At 42.0% G+C, this 19,776-nt stretch overlaps 1 protein-coding gene across 3 annotated transcripts in view; it reads left to right on the top strand.

The window, feature by feature from the left end:
• The first annotated feature begins 12,116 nt into the window (after nucleotides 1-12,116).
• sp3a (sp3a transcription factor) overlaps nucleotides 12,117-19,776 on the top strand; it is a 65,711-nt gene continuing 58,051 nt past the window's right edge. The window contains exons 1-3 of one of the 3 annotated variants that reach the window (XM_059966677.1): nucleotides 12,117-12,511; nucleotides 12,636-12,727; nucleotides 12,941-13,036. In XM_059966677.1, coding sequence (XP_059822660.1) covers nucleotides 12,505-12,511; nucleotides 12,636-12,727; nucleotides 12,941-13,036 — 195 coding nt within the window. In that variant the 5' untranslated portion in view covers nucleotides 12,117-12,504. Of the gene's footprint in view, nucleotides 12,512-12,635; nucleotides 12,728-12,931; nucleotides 13,037-19,776 lie in introns of all 3 variants that reach the window. The other 2 variants (XM_059966676.1, XM_059966678.1) reach the window with 2 other exon arrangements.

The following is a 19,776-nucleotide window of genomic DNA, read 5'->3' as shown; positions in this document are numbered from 1 at the left end:
AAGTGATCCAGTATTATATGTGTTTGTTGGAAAAACTGTGTGAACCTTTGCTTTCAGTAACTGGTGTAACCCCCCCCCCCTGTACAGCAATAACTTCAAGCAAACATTTCCATTGACTTTTGGTCAGTCCTGCACATTGGCTTGAAGGAATTTTAGGCCATTATTCCTTACAGAACTGCTTCAACTCTGGGCTGCGATGTAGGTGGGCTTCTTTGCATGAACTGCTTGCTTCAAGTCCTTCCACAACATTTTTATAGGATTAAGGCCTGGACTCTGACTCAGCCATTCCAAAACATGAATTTTCTTCTTTTTAAGCCATTTTGTTGTTGATTTACTCTTGTTTTTTCGATCATTGTCTTGTTGCATTAGCCAACTTCTATTAAGCTTCAGGTGACAGACTGCTACCCTGATGTCCTCCTGTAAAATGCCTTGATACAATTTTAAATTCATTATTCCCTCAATGATCGCAAGCTGTCCAGGCCCTGAGGTAGCAAAGCAGCCCCAAACAATGGTGCTCCTTCCACTATACTTCATAGTTGGGATGAGGTTTTGGTGTTAGTGTGCAGTGCCCATTTTCCTCCAAACATAGCAATGTGCATTTCTGCCAAAAATTTCAGTTTTTGTCCTATTGTCCCAAAATTGTTGTAGAACATCTAGCTGGTCTTTCATGCAGCAATTTTTTTTTTGGAGACCAGTGGTTTCCTTTGTGGTGTCCTTCCATGAACATCATTTTTATTCAGTGATTTTCTTATAGTGGACACATGAACAGAGCTGCTAAATGTATCTGCTATTTTCTATTTTTGACTAACCATATCCTAATAATTTTAATGGTACTGTTTACACATTATTAATAGTTGGTTCTATCATTATGTTCCATATTGCAAGGCAACTGGTCTGTAGTTCCACATTTCTTAATTAGTGGAGTTACTTACGGCAGATATGGAATTTTGGAAGATGTCAACTAACATCTCCACAACCATTTCCTTCAAAGGAAATGTGTAGGTTATCAGGTTATGGAGATTTATTAACAGTGAGTGCCATTACGTAAAAACACAAAAGATTCTGCAGATGCTGGAAATCCAGAGCAATACACACAAAATGATGGAGGAACCCAGCAGGTCAGGTAGCATCTATGGAGAGGAATAAACAATTGACATTTCAGGCCAAGACCCTTCATCACTACTGGAAAAGGGGGAAGAAGACAGAATAAGGAGGTAGATGGGAGGTGGTTCAAGCTGGCAAGTGATGGGTGAAACAAGATGAGGGGGAAGGTGTGGGTGGGGGACGGAGGAGGGCACTAGAAGTTGGGAAGTGATAGGTGGAAAAGGTAATGGGCTAAAGAAGGAAGAATCTGACAGGAGAATGGACTTTGGAAGAAAAGGAAGAGGGGTACCAGAGGAAGGTGATGGGTAGGTGAGGAGAAGCGAAGTGGTAAGAGGGGAGCCAGAAAGGGGAATGTAAAAAGAAAGAAGGCAGGTGAAGAAATTACCAGAAGTTAGTCCCATTAATTCCTCTTTCTTTCTCTCTTAAATTTATTTGATTTCTTAAATTTTCTGCTGTATTTTCAGTGTCTTCTTGCATGAAGACACAGAACGTTTAATTTCTCTGCCATCTCTTTATTCTAATATAATTTTCTCCTGTTTTGTAGGCTTTCACAAATAAAACAAAGTGAGGTGTATAATGCTGTAAGAAACCCATAACACGTTTTATTGAACTCCAGAACCTGCACACAAAAGCACACTAAAAAATCTATGTAACAATGTCATCATGTTAGACCAGCCTCAAAGGAAAACCCCAACTCAATGTTGGTGGTTGTGAATTATGTGCATTTGTCCCACTTACATTACAGGCCCCACCAGAATTCACTAAAATCGGCATTGTGAGCCTGTCTGGAGCTCGGATGAAGGCGCCTGGCCTGGGTCCTGAGTTCCATGCGTGGAGGAACCGCAGGTGCCTCTGGCTCATCCAGAGGTGCATTGATACGCTCGTGGCCATGTTGTGACACCAGGGCCATGGCAGTGGAATTCTCCAAATCTTGGTGGGTAAAATTTACCGAAATACATCCAAGTTTATATCCCCTTGGTACCTATTTCCAAGCACCTTAAAGCTATGCCCCTTTGTATTACCCATTTCAGTCCTGGGAAAAAGCCTCTGGTTATCCACACAATCAATGCCCCTCATCATCTTATACACCTCTATCAGGTCACCTCTCATCCTCTGTAGCTCCAGGGAGAAAAGGCCAAGTACACTCAACCTATTCTCATAAGGTATCTCCCTCCCCCCGCCCCTCAATCCAGGCAACATCCTTGTAAATCTCTTCTGCACTCTCTCTATAGTATCCACATCCTTTCTGTAGTGACAGGACCAGAACTGAACACAGCACTCCAAGTGGGGTCTGACCAAGCTCTTGTACAGCTGTAACATTACCTTATGGCTCATAAACACAATACCAAGGTTGATGAATGCCAACACACCAGACATATTCGTAACAACACTGTCAACCTGCACAGCAGCTTTGAGTGTCTGATCAACATAGACCCCAAGATCCCTCTGATCGTCCACGCTGTCAAGAGTCTTACCATTAATACTATATTGTCTTCAAATTAAACCTACCAAAATGAACCACTTCACACTTATTTGGGTTAAAGTCCATCTGATACTTCTCAGCCCAGTTCTGCATCCTATCGATGTCCCGCTGTAACCTCTGACAACTCTCCAGACTATCCACAACATCCTCATCCTTTGTGTCATCAGCAAACTTACTAACCCACCTTCTACCTCTTCATCCAGGTCATTTATAAAAATCTGAAATCCACTACTGTACCTTCATCAATGTGTTTTGTTACATCCTCAAAGAATTCAATCAGGCTTGTAAGGCACAGCCTGCCCTTGACAAAGCCATGCTGACTATCCCTAATCAGATTATGTCTCTCCAGATGCTCATAAATCCTGCCTCTCAGGATCTTTTCTAACAACTTGCCCACCACTGAAGTCACTGGTCTATAATTTCCTGGGTTATCTCTACTCACTTTCTTGAATAAGGGAACAACATTTACAACCCTCTAATCCTCCAGTACTTCTCATGTCCTTACTGATGACACAAAGATCATTGCAAGGGGCTCGGCAATCTCCTCCCTCACTTCCCACAGTAGCCTGGGATATATCTCATCCGGTCCCAGTGACTCTTCTAACAAAGCTTTTCAAAAGCTCCAGCACATCCTCTTTCTTAATGTCTATATGCTCAAGCATTTCAGTCCGCTCTAAGTCATACCCACTATTGCCAAGTTCTTTTGCCCTGGTGAATACTGAAGCAAAGTATTCATTAAGTGGTCTGCTACCTCCTCCGTCTCCATGCACACGTTTCCACTACTGTACCTGATTGGTCCTATTCTCACATGGCTCATCCTCTTGCTCTTCACATACTTGTAGCATGCCTTTTCTTTAATCCTGCTCACCAAGGCCTTCTCATTGCCCCTTCTGGCTCTCTAATTCCATTCTTAAGCTCCTTCCTAGGCATAACGAGGTAGGTTGTGAGGTCAAGAGTCCATCTTACTAGGAAACCATTTAAGTCTTAGAGCAGCAGAGTAGAAGCTTTCAGCCTCTTGTCTGATTTTGCAGAGTAAGAAGAAACAATACCTGGGTGGGCTGGTTCCTTAATTAGGCTGGCTTCTCTACTGAGGCAGCGAGAAGTGTAGACAGAGTCCATGGAAGGGAGGCTAGTTTTCATGATGTGTTGAACTCTGTCCAGAATCACAGCTTCTTGAAGTTACCGGCAGAGTAGTTGCCACGCCAAATCATGATGTATCACAGAGGACATGCAACATGTCTTTAGCCTCCTGAGGAAGTAGAATTGCTGGAACACTTTTTGGCCACCTACAGACTATTGCTAATATTCATTCCTAGGAATTTGAGGTTTCAACTCTGCTGACCTCAGCACCACTGAGGTAGATAGGAGTATAAGCACCACCCCACTTCCTGAAGTCAATGACTAGCTCTTTCGTTGGGAAAAGTTGTTAGTCATGAGACAAAACTACCTTTTTTCTAAACTCCAACTCATCACTACTTGTGATTTGGTCCACTACAGTGGTGTTATCTGCAAATTATAGATGAAGTTAGAACAGCATCTTGCCATGCAGTCATGAGTATAAAAGAGAATAAGGTGAGGGGGCTAAGGACACAGCATTGTGGGGCACTGGTCTGAGGATAATCATTACAGAGAAGTTGCTGCCTATCCTTACTGATTGTGGCCTTTGGTTCTGAGGATAATCATTACAGAGAAGTTGCTGCCTATCCTTACTGATTGTGGCCTTTGGTTCAGGAATCAGTTTAATATCACCGGCATTGATTACAAAATTTGTTAATTTTGCAGCAGCAGTACAATGCAATACATGATCATAGAGAGAAAAAAAACTTGATTTACAGTGTATGTATATATATGTCAAATAAGTGCATAAATATAGGAAATAAAAAAGTAAGAAGGTAGTGTTCATGGGTTCAATGTCCATTTAGAAATCGATGGCAGAGGGGGGAAGAAGCTGTTCCTGAATCACTGTGTGTGTACCTTCCTGACAGTAGCAATGAGGAGAGGGCATGTCCTAAATAGTGGGGGTCCTTAATGATGGATGCTGCCTTTCTGAGGCACCACTCCTTGAAGATGTCCTGGATGCTATGGAAGCTAGTGCCCATGATGGAGCAGACTAATTTTACAACTCTCTGCAGCTCACTTTGATTCTGTGCAATAGCAACCCCCCCCCCACCCACCCCCACCCCATACCAGACAGTGATACATCCAGTTGGAATGCTCTCCACCTGTAGAAATGTGCATTCATTTGCAAAGGAAGATATTGAGTCCCGGGTTGAGGAGTTTGGTTGGAATTATAGTTTGAAGGTGGAGCTGTAAAAAAAAACAATAACCTAATGTAGGTATTGTTAGTGTCAGGATGCTCCAGAAATGAGTGGTAGGCCAGGGAGATGGTTTTGCTGGGGACCTGTTTCAGTGGTAGGCAAATTGCAGTGGATTGAGGTTGACTGGGAGGCTGGAGTTGAACTACTTCAGTGGTGAAGCCATGAGGATCCTTTAGAAGCACTTCATCTTGTGATCATTAGAGCCATTGGGTAGAAGTTACTAAGACATGTTACCTTAATTTTTATTGGCTATCAGGAATTCTGCAATTGCCAAACTGCAAATTTCACAATTAATGTAAATGACAATAAAGCTGATTCTCATTCTGGGTTTGTAAGCTGCTGGTGTTCAGAAGGATCAGAATGTCCTTGTGCATGAATCATGGAAAGTTAGCATGCAGGTTGAGCAAGTAATCAAGAAAGAAATAAAACGTTGCCTTTTCGGTAAGGGTATATTTTGTTCCAAATAGACATGGCCTACATTCAGAACATCATGTCCAAGCCTGGTCTTCCTAGCAAAGGAAGTACTGTATATACTTAAAGAGAGACAGTATAGATCAGGTTTTGTCATTGATTTCCTGTGATTGTGGGTTTATTTCATGAAAGATTAAGCAGATTGGGCTTGTACTTTCCAGAATTTAGAAGGGTGAGAGGGAATCTGAAATGTACAAAATTCTCCAAGGTAGATGCATGGTTGATGTTTCAACTGAATGGGGGCAGAGGTAATCATCTCAAAGTAAATGGGTAAGCCATTTGAGACAGAGTTGACAAAACATTTCATCAAAAAGATGGTGATGAATCCTTGGAAATTCTAATAAAGGCTCAGAAACTTGATGTGACCATTGCAGGAACTGATGGATCTCAAGGAAATGAGAGATTCAACAGATATGCAATAAATGTAACAATGTAGTGCTGAGGCATCATTTAATAATTAAATGCAGCACAAACACTGAGGAGCAAACATATAGAAGTACTGTATATTAAAAAAGTGAGGTAGTGTTCATGGGTTCAATGTCCATTCAGGAATTGGATGGCAGAGGGAAAGAAGCTGTTCCTGAATTGCTGAGTGTGTGCCTTCAGGCTTCTGTATCTCCCACCTGATGGTAATAGTGAGGAGAGTGCATGCCCTGGGTGCTGGAAGTCCTTAATAATGGACGCTGCCTTTCTGAGACACTGCTCCCTAAAGATGAACTGAGTACTTTGTAGGCTAGTACCGAAGATGGAGCTGACTAGATTTACAACCCTTTGCAGCTTCTTTCGGTCCTGTGCATTAGCCCCTCCATACCAGATAGTGATGCAGCCTGTCAGAATGCTCTCCACGGTACAACTATATAAGTTTTTGAGTGTATTTGTTGTCATGCCAAATCTCTTCAAACATAGCCACTGTCTTGCCTTCTTTATAACTATATCAATATGCTGGGACCAGGTTTGATCCTCAAGAGATCTTAACATCCAGGTACTTGAAACTGCTCACTCTCTCCACTTCTGACCCATCTCTGACGATTGGTATGTATTCCTTCATCTTACCCTTCCTTAAGTCCACAATCAGCTCTTTCATCTTACTGACGTTGAGTGCCAAGTTGTTGAGATGCAGAGGGACATATCAGTTATGTGAAAGAAGAAGCAAATGGAATTCCAACTGGAGAACTGTAAAGCAATTAGTAAGGCCATTAAGGCCTACAATGGTAGGTGGCTCTTTGTACAACAATAAAATAGATAGCTAGGTTTGACAAACACTTTAATTGGTCAGCATTGCCCTGAAAGTAGGGAAGCCTCATCTTGTGATATAAATTTTATTATTATACAAGTCCCAATTTGGAGTTTGCCAAATAATGTACAATAAGTAAGAGACAGTATTTTAGGGGTGTGTGTCTCTGTATTTGACTGTTTAAAGGATGTGATAAACAGTACAGGGCTCTGGGCTACATCTGGGTCAACTATAGTTGATTTTCCTAGTGTTACAACATCAATTGTTGTCTTCTAATTGCCAGCAGCCAAGGATTGCCTTGGTACATTAATTTCCATACCTATAAAGAAAATTAGTTGTGTGGTTTGAGCTTGGCATAAGATGCCAATTCTCCTTTAATACCAACAGGGGAAGTAATGAAGAGATGAAAATAAATCCCCATGAAAACCTGGACTCATTTGAAGAAGCATTCTTGAAGCTGGTTGTATTTCAGGGTCTCAGCCCGAAACATCGATCATTTACTCTTTTCTATAGATGCTGCCTGGCCTGCAGAGTTCCTCCAGCATTTTGTGTGTGTTACTTGGATTTCCAGTATCTGCAGATTTTCTCTTGTTTGAAGACTTCTCTTTGTTGATACTGTATACCAGTTCACAGGATCCACTCATTTCTCCACTTGAATTCTTAAATCTTTTAATAAGTCTTCTGGGCCTTTGTGGCCTACCCAGGACCAGACATGCAGGAATAATGCCAGTCCTGGACCAACATCTTCAGCACAATTCCGGATTCAGGTCACATCCCAGTGTACTGTACTGGTAGAATTGAATCTGCTGTTATTATATACTAGGATACAGTATTTCCTTAAGATTGTTATAGCTGGGGATGGTAATGGGGACAAGCTCCCACCACCTATTAAATGCTCCCATTGGCATGCCCCCATATAGTCTCTGACAACTAAGCCCAGCGGAACTATTTCTGCTGACAGGAGAAGGGGAAAAGGTAGGTAACTGGCACCTTAAAACAAGTCATTTTGGGCATATGGGCTCATCAGCTGTGGTTGGCAGCTCATCTCAGAGAAGGAAAACTCTGATCTCAAACCTCTGCTGCCTCGCGGCTATACTCACTCACGGGGAAGGCTTCGGGAGTAAACCCCAAGGGAAAAATCTGGAGCTGGCATCCCTAAGGCAGTTCTACATTGAGTTCATAGCTGACTGGGTAATTCCTGTGATGCTTCTGGTACCAAACTGTAAAGGTCACTGCCATTCCTTTGGATTCATCAGATGCGTGGAGAGGGGGAACTTGCTACATGGGCAACAGCTTGTTCTCCATATCGTGTTGCCCAGGCTTGTGTTTCCAGATAGCTAGGATGCAATATCCATGGTCAACTCTGACCGACAGAGGCCCTCACACTCACTCACATTACTGTCAGATACAAGTTTGTCAATGTTTCACAGCAAGTACCACATTGATGGCATATAATAAAAACCAAAAATGCTGGAAACATACTACAGGCCAAGCAGTATCTCTAGAATGAAAAACAGTGGACTTCTCAGGAGAGATCTGGGAAAGTTAGTTTTAAGTTGCAGAGAGGCTGGCTGAGGTATAGATAAAACAGAGGAATTATAAGAAAGGGATGCTCATCTTCTCAAAGATATTGACTTTGTGCAATCCTTTCCTTCCCCCACTCTTTTTATCTTACTTTCTCCCTTTACAAGGTTTTTGACCTGAAACGTTAAGTTTCTTTCTTCCCAGATGCTGATTGCAATGCTGTTTTATATCAGATTTTCTGTAGCTGCAACTTTTCATAGGTTGTCATGATATAACATAGGGGTGCCTTATGGGTGGGTGCAACACTTGACTGGAATGTCAATGCCTACAAGACAAAGGAAAAGGTTATCAACGTCAGAAGGACTCGAACCATCACACCCCTCCCTACATTGGCTGCACAGCAGTGGAAACTGCAAGCAGGTTCAAACTCCTGAGAGAACTCATCTCACACACTACCCTCTCATGCTTCCAGAACACATTCTATTCAATTGGGAAAGCTCACCAATACCTCTGCTTTCTGAGGAGCACTAGGCTATGCACGTCTTTACACACATCATTCTACAGATGCACAGCAGAGAACATCCCAATAAGTTGCTGTTTGGTACAGAAACTGCATGGGAGCAGGCAGGAGAGCTCTACAATGGGTAGTCAAAACAGTCCACAACTTCACCCACACCAGCCTACCCAATATCAGGGTCATACATATAGAAACATGCCAAAAAAGGGCCAGCAATATCATGAAGGATCTCATCCATCCTGCTCATGGCCTATTTTTCCCAACCCCATCAGGGGGCAGCTATGTAGCATCCACCCCAGGACCACCAGACTCAAAAACAGTTACTTTTCCCAAGCAGCAAGTCTGATCAACACCTCCACCCACCAAACTTATCATTTCCTGTCAGAGTCGCCTTGTGTCCAGTACAGATGCTCCTGTGCCTTGTATCACTTTATGGATATATATGTATATAAGTTATCCTCTGTTTTTATATTTATTGCAATTTTTATTACAGTTCTTTATCTTATGTGCTTTTTTTGTGCTGCGTCAGATCCACATTAAGTTATTTTGTTTACACATTTTTTCATTTTCTTTCAAGCAATCACAGTTGAACAAAGAAATACAATATAATCAATGAAAAGTGACATATAAAGACTGACAAACATAGAATGTACAAAAGACAAATTACAAATAATAAATAAACAAATAACTCTGAAAACATGAGTTTTAGAGTCCTTGAAAGTGAGGCCGGAGGTTGTAGAATCAGTTCAGAGTTAAGGTGAGTGAAGTCATCCACTTTGGTTCAGGAGCCTGATGGTCGAAGGGTAACAATTGTTCCTGAACCTGGTGATGTGGCGCCTAAAGCTCCTATACCACCCTCTTGATGACAGCAGTGAGAAGACAGAATGGTCTGGATGGTAGGGGGTTCTTGGGCATTGGTGTTTTCATACCTGGCCGTGATGCAACCAGTGAAGATACTCCCCACCGATAGAAGTTTGTCAAGGAGTTAGAAGACATGCCAAATCTGTGCAAACTTCTAAGAAAGTAGAGGCATTGTCATGCCTTCTTTGTGATGACAGTTAAGTGTTAATTCCTGGACAGATCCTCTGATATGATAATGCAAGGAAGTTAAGTTACTGACCCTCTCTATCTCCAATTCCTGAAGAGGACTGGCTCGACTTCCGTTTTCTTTCTCCTGTAGTCAATATTCAGCTCTTTGGTTTTGCTAATATTGAGTAAGAGGTTGTTGTTGTGGCACTATGCATCCAAATTTTTTAATCTCCCTCCTGCAAGCTGATTCATCACCCCTATTGACTCAGCCAACAACAGTGGCATCATCAGCAAAGTTAAATATGGCATTGGAGCTGCATTTAGTCAGTCATAGGTATAAAGTGAGTCGAGCAAGGACTAAGCACATGGTCTTGTGGAGCACTTGTGCTGATGCTGCTTGTGGAGATGTTGCCAATCATCTGCAAGTGAGGAAATCAATGACCCAGTTGCACAGGGAGATATCAAGGTCGAGGTTGTGGAGCTTATTGATTAGCTTTGAGGGGGTGATAAGTGTTGAATGCTGAGTTGGAGTCAATAAAGAGTATCCTAATATATGGATTTTCATTGTCCTGATGTTCCACAGGTGAGTGAAGAGCCAATGAAATAACATTTGCTGTTTACCTGTCGTGATGTTAGGCAAATTATAGTAGATCCAAGTTACTTTTCAAGCAGTTGATATGCTTCATCGCAATGGACGATAGTCATTGAGGCAGGTTACCGCATTCTTGGGCACTGGAATTGAAGCCTGCTTGAAGCAGGTGGGTAGCTTAGGCTGCCAAAGCAACGGATGTATGATGTCAATTAACACTCCAGCCAGTTCATTGGCACAGACTTTCAGTACCCTGTGAGGTACGCTGAGGTACATTTTCCTGAAGGGTGCATTCATGTCACAGGAGTTCATGAAGACCATAAGATATAGGAGCAGAAGTAGGTCATTCAGCCCATTGAGTCTGCTCCACCAAACATGGGCTGATTCAATTTTTCCATTCATCCCCACTCTCCCACACCCTTTGATGCCCTGGCTAATCAAGAACCTATCTACCTCTGCCCTAAATACACCCACAGACTTGGCCTCCATAGCTGCTCGAGGCAACAAATTCCAGATTTACCACCCTCTGACTAAGGTAATTTCTCCGCATCTCAGTTCTAAAAGGACGTCCTTCAATCCTGAAGTCGTGCCCTCTTGTCCTAGAATCCTCTACCATGAGAAGTAACTTTGCCATTTCTAATCTGCTCAGGCCTTTTAACATTCAGAATGTTTTTATAGGATATCCCCTTATTCTTCTTAACTCCAGGGAATACAGCCCAAGAGCTGCCAGACATTCCTCATACGATAACCCTTTCATTCCTGGAATCACTCTCGTCATGTTTTGTTAGCCAAAGTGAGGATAAAAGGCATTGACCTCATCTTGGAGCAAAACCTCATTGTCATTTGTTTTGCTTGGTAGGAGGTGATGGCACAGTTATTGAGCATCTTTTTGTGATTCATGTTTGCTCTTGAATTGCTGATCATGAACATGGATGCAAACTTATCAACTAATGCTGATTGCAAAGTACTGTCTTGGGCATGGGTCAAATTTGTCAAGTGTGAGTGAAGGGGAAAATAAAAGCTTTGTTTTAAACAGCTTGGAATGTTCCTGTTTGAGTCCATCTCTCAATGTATAGTTTACCCCTGGATAATGTATAGTCATCCACTAGATCACAGTGATAGTAACATTTTGATGGGACTATTAAATAACACAGGATGAAGTTCAGTGTTTTTGAAAATATAGATGATGTTGGCAAAATGCTGCAGGTGGTGGAAGTCTGAAATAAAGCAAACTGTTGGAAATATTCTGCAGGTAAGACTACAGTTATGGAGAAAAGCAGCATTTTGGGTTGTTCAGTAGTGTAGGCCTTTAACCAGAGATGTTAACTGTCTCTCACCACAAATAGTACTTGTACACTTTTTAACAATGACTAAATATAAGCATTTGATTACTAAATTAACTATATTTTTCGAACAGTCCTCAGGGGTCACTCAACTTCGTCTTTACCCTTAAAAATAACCTAGCAATGCCTAAATTGATGAAAACGCAAGGGGATTGTCAATTTGCTCACTCATTTTTGGACAGTGGGTTTCGGTCTGTCAACAATATCACCCTAAAATGCTCACTGAAAGCTTTATTTGCGGTGTGTTGTACGATCGCACTCCTGGGCCCAGTCTATTGACTCCTCCAACCTGAGCTGCCATTGAACCGGCCCCAGATCGAGGCTCGGGGGAAGCGGGAACCGTGCTCCCTGTAAACTAGCCATTCGTTTCGGAAGCGACCAGCGCCAGTCTCAGTCCCACCCAGCGAATGCCATCAGGGGACCGATCAGCACGGTTACCTCCCACACCAATACCCCCTACCCCCGAACATCTACACCCCCCCCCCCCCCGGAAAAGGAACCGCAGGCGCTCAAAGAAGCTTGATGAGCGGAAAGCACTATGATTGACAGTTCCCCCTCTCAATCGTGGGCCGCCTCGGCGAAGAGAACCGGCACCCGCGACCAATCAGGAGTCGGCCCGTGGGCGGGCTTTCCGTCATAGCGTTGGGTTGAGCCGACAACAAACGTCGTGTGGGCTTTTTTTCGGCGAGCCCCGGACGGTCCCGGCTCGAAGCTCCACCCTTCGCCGCTTCCTGCACCGTCAATCAAAGGCAACGAACACAAAAAATTACCCTTAGCGACGCTCGCCCGGCGCCCGCGCCCCGAGGAGACACCATGCTGAGCGTGTAGGACCTGCCCGCCAAAGCCGCAGACGGACCGACCGACCGACCGACCGATCGCCCAGCCGCCCGCTATGACTGGTAGGTTGTGTAGGCGTCCCGGCGGGGAGGCCCAGCCGGGCCCAAGTTAGGCCGGCGGTGCGGCCCGTTTCTCTCTCCACTCTTCATCACTCTTTTCTCTCTCTCTCCGCCCGCTTCTGTGCAGCTCCGGAGAAGCCAGTGAAGCAGGAGGAAATGGCTGCGCTGGACGTGGACAAGCAGAGCGAGTATCTCCAGCACAGGAGTAGCGCGGCGCAGGTAAGCCCGGCCCCGGGCCGCGCTCTCCCCTCTCCTCCCGCGCCCGCGTTTTTCTTTTGTCTCGCAGTTTACTCGTAAACAAGCCACTGTATGTTGGTGTGTGTGTGTTCACATGTTTAAATTTTGATGTGTACGGCTACTTCCTGTGTAAGCCCCGGACTAATTCACACCCACTTTCCTCCTAAACCCGCCCCCTGTGGGTAGAACATTCAGCCGTCACCGCTTGCACTGCTGGCAGCTACGTGCAGCAAGATCGGGTCGCCGCCATCGGAGACCGTGGGAGCTACCACAACGGTTGGAACCGGGCTGGTGAGTCTGTCAGATCATTGTATAAACACGCATTGCAGCAAATAATCAAATATTTATTTGATTTGTCCCTCCCCCAGTACCAAAATCACCGTTACCAAAGAATTCTCATTATCCGTACACTGCACTCCTGCGAACTCGGCCTTTACTGGCGATGTACTTTAGGTGCCATTTTTTTAAAAAAAAATTGACTGACACAGTGTTGTGTAAACTGGTAAGTGAATATGAGGAAAACGCAAGCTTCGGGGAAAATATTATTTCGTACAACAGAGATGCTAACTGGTGGAATAAAGTCATTCAACAGTTTTGCTGTGATTCAACTCATTGTAAATCGTCCGTGTCCGTGACGCGTGTGTTTGAGTTAAGCAAACTAAATTTTACGCAATTTTCAACTTGCATATTGCAAGTACTTCCGTTTTGTATTAGTAAAAATTGGACACGAAAGGATATAATTCAATCCCTTGTAGCCAGGCTGGTTGAAAAGGAGCGTTTTATTCCTCTGCTCTAATGGTGTATCAGTTGCTTTAAAATTATTTTAGTGGTTTTTTTGTGATTTCCTCTTGGGTTTAAAAACAGCTTTCTACTTGCTCTACTTGCTTTCTACAGCTTTCTACTTGCAAGGTACTTGCTCTACCTTGACCCTTCATAATTGTGAACATCTTCACAGCCAGATACTATTCAATATAGTCGGTACAGTTTACCAGTTCTGGTAGGATGCTTATTAAGCCCCCTATGTATCCTCTCCAGTTATGAGGTATCTTTGTAACATGATTCAAACTATCCACAACCTGCAGGATGTTGTCCAACATGTTTGCCTCTCTGCCCTGTTTTATATTTTGCCTAATAAAGGAAAGCATCCCAATGCCTTTTTGTCAGTTTGTCTGTTTTAAATGTGTATACATCCCAGGGCCATCTGTTCCTTTATATCTTACAATTCGCTCATTTGTTGTATATTCTCTTTTTTTGCAGTTCTCCAAACACATCATCTTAAAGTTCTGTATTAAATTACTTTTTCCATTTTTCTGCTCACAAGACTGGCCTATCTAAATCTTCCAGCAGTCTAAAGCACCCCTACTCACAATCATCCACATAGCAAACCTCTGAACCATATCATGAACTATATTTAGGTTTGATTCAAAGCAGGATCAAATACTGAGTCTTGTACAGCCCTGCTAGTTATGTCTTCTGGTCACAAAAATGGCCATCAGCTGTTATCCTTCATACCACTGGACAAGTTTGAATGCAATTTGCCACATTCCCTTGGGTCATGCGAACTACTTTGACTAGCCTGTTGTGCTGGTCTTGGTTAGTAGTCTTGCTAAAATCTGTGTAGACTACACAGATTTGCTTTGAGAACATTGCTATACAGCATTGCTTCGAGAACATCTGACAATTCACTCAAATTAGTCGGGCCAAGCCTTCCCTTCGCATTAGCAATGTTAGTTTTTGTCTCTGATTAATCAGTGCCTTCTAAATAAAGGTTTTGTTTGTATTCAGTCAGGCTATACTTAGCTGTTGAAGGTATTGAGAATGACATGTTTAAATTTAAATGTGTACAGTTCACATATCAGCCCTGGACTAATTGACATCTAGTCTGGAGGTTGGGTGGTGCCTTTTAAAATGGTAAAAATTCACCATGCTTTTTCAAATCCTTGTTATCATTTGATTGTACCCGGGTTGGGGGAATATCAAGGTGTTTTGAGAAGGGAATTGAGTTTGATACCTTTCAAATCACCACCCCAAAGAAAAAAGCAAGAGAAAATCTGCAGATACTGGAAATCCAAGCAACACACACAAAATGCTGGAGAATCTCAGCAGGCCAGGCAGCATTTATGGAAAAGAGTACAGTCAACCTTCAGCAGGACTGTCTGAAGTGTGCCAACTCGAAACGTCAACCGTAATTGTTTCTGTCGATGCTGCCTGACCTGCTGAACTCCTCCAGCATTTTGTGTGTGACTTCCCAAATTAAAGTTTTCTGGTCCCTTTACCTCTGAAGCATATTTGCAAAGTCTGCAACAGGAACAAGTTCAAATGGTACCGTTTGTACCTGAAATACTTAATCTTTGCAAACATCCCTGAAAACAGAGGAGCCCCACAAGAATGAATGACAGAAAAACGTTAGAACCCAAAGCCCTTGCCCCTCCCCACACAAGCAGCAGCAAGCATTGGTGCGTCAGTCCCCACCCATTTCAGTCAAAAAGCACCCACCACCCACTAAGCAAAAGCAAAGCACCCAAAGACAGACTGTGATCTGCAATCAACAAAAACTGTTGTTTAACTGACAGTTTGACATGCCACAGGCACTAGCAAGAGATAGAGATGTCACCCATTTCACAGCGAAAGGGACCATTAACAGTCACTCTTGTGGTGTCAGTCTGCTGCGTTGCTTTTAATTTTGAGAATTGGCAGCAAACTCTCCCCACTGTTGTGTGAGGGAGAGAGTGTGATTGCTCAACTACAGAGATCAACATCCATACATCACCGCAGCGAAATCCTGATGTTTCTTCTCCTGCAATGCCTCAGTCAGCAACAGTGACCTCAAATTGGTCGTCTGCAGGACCACAACCTGGAGACGCCTTCTTCCAAGCCGCGCCTGAAGCATGTAGGAAAACAGCTGGCGAACTACAGGAGCAGGAACTCAACTGCCGTGAAAGCCAGTTTTTGAATGCCGTTGCAGATCAGGGACCTTGATAGAAGTCCGGCCACCTTGAAAAGAAAAAGACACTAAAGAGAGGAATTTAAGCTGTTTTTGTAGATGAGCTTGGTGCTGTCTTCACTCTCCCAAATTTAATGAGGAACTAGTTTTCAGAGCTTGTTTTTGTTATCATAGATCGATAATGAATCTTGGGATCTGAGGCTTTGTAAATGTTTCCTTTGGAATAAAATGACATTTCTTTCTGATTTCCAAATATCTAATGTGGTAATTTTTTCTCAAGCAGTTTAAATTTTCTTAAACTATTAGTGGAAACATGATGGAAAAGACATGATCCTTACTGTAATTTATTGAAGTACCAAAATTTATTTTTTAGCTCATTTCTTCTGTTGAATTTGTTCAACAAGTATAGCACCTCTTATTATGCCTATCTGCTTGTAAACCAAACATGGAATTTTGGGGGAAGGTATCTTCTATGTTAGACTAAGTAAAATTGCCTCTAGATAAAAAAGAACCTCCAGCAAGAGAGTTGACTTTGAGTCTTTTTCAGTTGAACTTTAATGCAAGTATGCCACAGACCACAGAAGAATCTCAGCATTTTAAAACTTTAAGTTAATTTGCATATAGTTACGATTTTGTTGTGTTTTATTTGGGACAGTGATTCTTAGCCAGTGGTTGAGGTACTGAATTTTGCCACAATCTTGCATTGAAAGAACAACCTGTTGCAGATGTCTTTCTATGTCTTTCCAGCTTTTGAATTGTTTTTATTCAGCTGAGGCCCTCTGTTGATCGCTGTGGACAATGGATGTTGCATCCTAGCTGTCTACATGATATGCAAACTATTGCCATTGCGGAAGGCTACCCCCCGCCCCCCCACCAATGTAGGTGATGAATCCAAAGAAATGGCAGAGCCTGATACAGTTTAGCACTAGCAGAGTCACAGGAGCTGCCAGTCAGCATTGAACTCAATGTAGGGACCCCAGCTCTGGATTTTTCCTCCGGGTTTACTCCTGAAGTGAACACTCATGGGGAAAGCTTCAGGAGTAAACCTGGAGGAAAAATATAGCCCCAAGGTAGTGAAGGTTTGAGATCAGAATTTTCCTTCCAGGTTAGCTGCCAAAGCAAAGCTGATGAGCACCATCTGCCCGAAGCGACTGCTTTAAACTGCTTTTTCTGTCAGTAGAAACTGTTCAGTCGGGCTTACTAGCTAAACCACAAGTGAAGGCCAGGAGCTCGACTTGGTTGTCAGAAGCTACTTGAGACGCATGCTATGGGAGCATTTAATAGTTTATCCTTACTACTTTCCCTAGCTATTCAGCTACATTAAGTAAATTTTTATGTAGGACGAAATAATTAATTCGTCAACATTGAAACATACTTTTCAGCCTTGCAGGTCAGCACCAACCCACTACCTATTGACACTAATCTGACATAATCCCATCTTTTCCCATTTTCATCAAGTCCCTTCTTATATCATTCACCTACACGTGAGGTGCACTTTACACTGACCAATTAACCAGCCATATGTTTTTGAGACACAGGAGGAAATTTGGAGGAAGTCTACTTGACCGCCTCAAGAATGCACAGATAATACCCGAGGGCATGGTTGATCCCAGGTCTCTGAAGCAGAGAGACTACAGATCTACTAGCTCACTGCTGGTCTATTATTCAAAAGTTTGTCATTGTGGTCTTGAGTGCCCTTCACCCAGGACCTGCCATCTTCTCATTGCTACCATCAAGGAGGAGGTACATGAATCTGAAAGCAAACACTAAATGTTTCAGACACAGCTTCTTCCCCTCTTCCATCACAGTTCTGAATGGACAATGAATCCATGAACAATACCTCACTTACTTCCCTTTTTCTTCTACATTTAAATTTTATATATACTTTATAGAATTTAATATGTATTAGTGTATTGTATGATATATGCTAGTGATATTAAACCTGATTCTTCAATATCTCCAGATTTAATTAAAAACAGGTTTATAAGCAAAATAACTCACTCTTAAAAGTAGGATCTTGTTGCTTCAAGGAAGGTACCTGAAGAGTTGTGGATTCACAGCAGCTTTTTTCCACAATCAAAGGCAATAATGTGAGAATGATGGTCATGCTTAAATAGAGCTATATTTAGTTGACCAATAACACTTAAAATAAAGGATCTACCAAATGAAAAAATGTTCAAAATTGCATTTTCCTCCCACCCTGCTGAGATAGAAACCTTGTGTTAGATGACCAAAATCAGATGCATATTAATTTTCTGCTTGTGCAACTGGCCATGGTTTCAAGTAAGGTGCTGTTGAACTTCAAGTACAGTGAAAATTTGGTTATCTGACACTTCACAATCAAACAATCTAGTATCTTTCATTTTGAAATACTGTCCGGTAACTAGATTCCATGTCAATGCTATGCAGCAAATGACAGTGTTTGCCCCACGATGCCAGATGTACCAAGTATAATGTTGGATCCTGCTGGAAGGTGCTGGTGATGGCTTTACTCAGTTTTAGTATGCCCACATACACCCAAGAGATTATAGATTTCTATCCATCTACCTATTGGAATCTGCTGCAATAAACAATTTGCTGGAGGTGATCAGCAAATGAAGCAGCATCTGTGGGGGTGGGGAGAGTAATTGACCACATTTCAGTACTGCTGCAGTTTTCAACTTAAAATGTCCCCCACTGAACTGCTTCTCCATGTTTGTTATTCCATTCATTACTTTTCTCAAAATATAGTACAGGTATTAAAACTCTTAATTGGGATATTTCAACAATTGGCCTGTTCTGTCTGTGTGGCAGATAAGCACTGTATACAAAAGCACTATTCTTAAATTCTATGGCATAAATCTGTTCAGCTGCTAATGCAGTCAGTTAACATTTTAAATCTGGCAAGTAACCATAACTTTAATCAGTTTTTATACCTGATTGTGAATCCTTCATGAATATAGTTACTTGTGGTTATTTTCTTTCTTGGCTTGCTAACTCGTTAATTCCGGTTCAGTTGAATCAAATGTTCAAAGGTAGTGGAAGAGCTGAGTGTGTTTCATGAGTTTTCTTTTATGTTGTTATGTATTCTACTTAGAAAGTTAACATACAAACTTTGGAGACCACAGAATTGACTTTCAGGAATAATCACACTATTTTGATTCATAACTATTTTGGTTTGTAAATTTGCTAGATTGCCGGGGTGGGAAGATTGAATACATTGTTTCTTGCTTGCTGAATTACTTTGAAAAACCTGGTATGATGCACCAAGATAAAACTGTATTGTTAAAATTAATTCTATTTGCTTTTTTTTAACTAACCTGTTGTGCTTAGTGAAATTGTGAATACATTCCAAGAAAGAATGTATGATTAGTTTCAATTTTGCAGGTTCTGTGTTAAATACAGGGGGACAGATGAAATTTTTTGGATTTTCAGATTAAGAACTAAATCTGCAGATTGAAGATTCTGAAATAGGAAAGATGGGTTTTATAACTGAGTGTTGGTCAATCAGCAATAACCTTTATTTAAAAAAACAACAGCCCTATAGTTTGTACATTTTGATATTGAGTGATTTGAAGTGGGTAAAATAACATTTCATGTAAAACCTTAACAGTTGACTATATTTAATTGGAGTTATCAATGGCCTTCAGAAAATGGAAAGAGTGCATTTTTTTAAGAAACCTCCCTGACTTAATCGTATTGTTTAAGTGGAGGAAAATAGAAGATGGGAGTGAGAGGTCAAAAACTTGGGTCAACAAGGTATTTTTATTTAAGGAGTCTCAAAGCAGAGAGGAAGGTTTATGGGGTATTTTTGACAGATTTGTTATCAAGCATTTGGAATGTAATCTCAATCAATTTGTGAACTTTTGTAACACCGTTTAATTAGCTTGTTAATTGTAAAAAATATCAAATGGTAGGGAACAATGATGCTGAACTCCAGTCTAATTCAGTCTTATGATCTGTACCAGTTGGTGCTAGGAGGGATTCTGCAGAGTACTGGACTGAAGGTAATTTAACATACAGTGGATTCCAGTTATTGGGCCATCAATTACTTGGCTTATTTTGGACAACTGTTAACAAAAATTAATTGTGAAACTAGCTGGGATGC

Source organism: Hypanus sabinus, chromosome 4, assembly GCF_030144855.1.
Source record: "Hypanus sabinus isolate sHypSab1 chromosome 4, sHypSab1.hap1, whole genome shotgun sequence".
Classification (NCBI taxonomy): domain Eukaryota; kingdom Metazoa; phylum Chordata; class Chondrichthyes; order Myliobatiformes; family Dasyatidae; genus Hypanus; species Hypanus sabinus.
The sequence above is the reverse complement of the archived record's forward strand: the minus strand, read 5'-3'. Positions and strand labels throughout refer to the sequence as shown.